General features: G+C 45.7%; 1 protein-coding gene across 1 annotated transcript; it reads right to left on the bottom strand.

The window, feature by feature from the left end:
- Window positions 1–854: 854 nt before the first annotated feature.
- LOC101828110 (olfactory receptor 51S1) lies at window positions 855–1,826 on the bottom strand. Its single transcript, XM_005074141.1, has one exon. The coding sequence runs from the start codon at window positions 1,824–1,826 to the stop codon at window positions 855–857; it is 972 nt and encodes a 323-aa protein (XP_005074198.1).
- Window positions 1,827–2,151: the final 325 nt, after the last annotated feature.

Genomic DNA, 2,151 nt, shown 5'->3' with positions numbered 1-2,151 from the left:
CACCCTCCCTTGGGAGTGGAGGGGGTTGAGATGGGGGATTGGGGCTGGTGGGGGGTGGGAGGAGGAGGGAAGGGAGAAGGACCTGAGATTGATATGTCAAAAACTGAATAATGAAAAATAGCTAATGCTACTTCCAGGATGATCAATTATATGGCCCCACTCTTGGTTTTGAAGAATGTGAATAAGAGGTGTTTGCTCCTCTGAGGATCACTGAGAATACTACAATGAGTTGCAACTCAGGTGAAAAGTTCTCCAGCTGGGCAGGAGGCTCATCTTCTCTTTCTTCTTCCCTGCAACTTTAAATTGCCCATTCTTCTCAGTTACATAGTATATAGTGATGTAATTAACAAGTATGCCCCATACTAGGATGACTGTGACAAGACATAGCTTTTTCTAATGCCATTGATAGGTCGTGCCATAGAGGATGGATCACTTCTGTTCTCTTGAGCTTTTATGTTTTCTTCAGCATGTACATACACATTTGTAGAAAAAAGGAGCTGATTTGTATATGGGTATGTACAGACTTACTTACATGACCAGTCATGAGTGGTGAACCAGCCTTTCTTTCTTTCTTTCTTTCTTTCTTTCTTTCTTTCTTTCTTTCTTTCTTTCTACCTTTTAATTTTTTTTTTGGTTCTTCGAAACAGGGTTTCTTTGTGTGGCTTTGGAGTCTGTCCTGTGATTTCCTCTGTAGATCACACTGGCTTCATACTCACAGAAATCCTCCTGCCTCTGCCTCCTGAGTACTGGGACTATAGGCTTGCACCACCACAGCCCAGCAGTGAAGTGAGTTTTCATCATGGAGGCCTTTGTTCGGGGAATTCTTTAGCACAAGCGTAGAGGGACATCCTCCCTCACTGAGCACAGTCCACTTTCGTGGGCAGTACCCTTTTGAGAATTTTTCCTCTAATCTCCTTCATCTTGACACTGTAGAGAACTGGGTTTATCAGTGGAGGAAGCAGGAAGTGAACGTAGGAGAGAAGAGTATGGGCAGGCTGAGGGAGTGGAAGCTTGAATCGGTCAATGAGTGCCAAGAGAATCATGGGTATGTAGAAGAGGAGCACAGCAGAGAGGTGGGCGGCACATGTTTGACAAACCTTCCAGCGATCCTCAGTGGACCCCACACCTTGCAATACCCTGCCAATCAGGCCATAAGAGAAGAAAATAAGCAGAGGGTCTAGTGCCATGGCAGACAGTACCACACACAGGCTGTAGACTGCACCCCATGCTCCTGGGCAGGCGAGGCGGGCCATATCTGGGTGCAAGCAGTAAGAATGTGTCAAGACCTGTGGGCGGCAATATGGCATGTGAGCCAACAGGAATGGCAGGGGCAGATGGAGAGTCAGGCATCGGAAAGCGATGGCCATGCCAATTTTGCTAATGACACCATTGGTGAGGAGTGCTGGGTAGTGGAGAGGGCGGCAAATGGCCAATGCCCTGTCAAATGCCATGGCAAGCAAGACAGAGGATTCCATAACAGAAAACACATGGACAAAGAACATCTGTAGGAGGCAGGCTGAGGCAGGGATAGCGTGAGTTTCAGCAAAGGCCAGGCCTAGCAGGGTAGGCATTAGTACTGTGGCCAAGCCAACATCAGACACACTAAGCAAGAAGAGGAAGAAGTACATTGGACGATGTAGTGTGGGCTCCAGGGCAATGATCCAGAGGATTGTGCCATTGCCCAGGGCAGAGAGAAGGTAGACAGTGATGAGAGGAATTGTCCACCAGGATGGTGTGGCTTCCAGGCCAGGCAGCCCCACTAACAGAAAAGTTGGGGCCATTGATGTGCTGCTATTTGAGGTTTCCTGGGTAGATAATATTGACATAGCTCAGGATCACGCTGGAACCTGAAAAGTAATTAAGTTTATTTGATCATGGCATGATATTTTTGAATACATATGTATATTATAATATAATATTTTGGATGATGCCCTCAACCACAACCTGCCTCTCCCCTCCAGGCACAGACTCATTCAAATAGTGCATGCATACCCACCTCTTGTCCTGTGACTTGTTTTGTATAGCTGTTATTTGTGATTATGTATATTCCTTTAACCCTGTTTCTGTCTGTACTTTCTTCTAATTTAATGTTCTCCCTTATTTGAACACAGACAGAAGATCTATATTAACATGATTATTGTTTTTATTCTC

Source organism: Mesocricetus auratus, unplaced genomic scaffold (assembly GCF_017639785.1).
Source record: "Mesocricetus auratus isolate SY011 unplaced genomic scaffold, BCM_Maur_2.0 Super-Scaffold_4256, whole genome shotgun sequence".
NCBI lineage: Eukaryota > Metazoa > Chordata > Mammalia > Rodentia > Cricetidae > Mesocricetus > Mesocricetus auratus.
The sequence above is the reverse complement of the archived record's forward strand: the minus strand, read 5'-3'. Positions and strand labels throughout refer to the sequence as shown.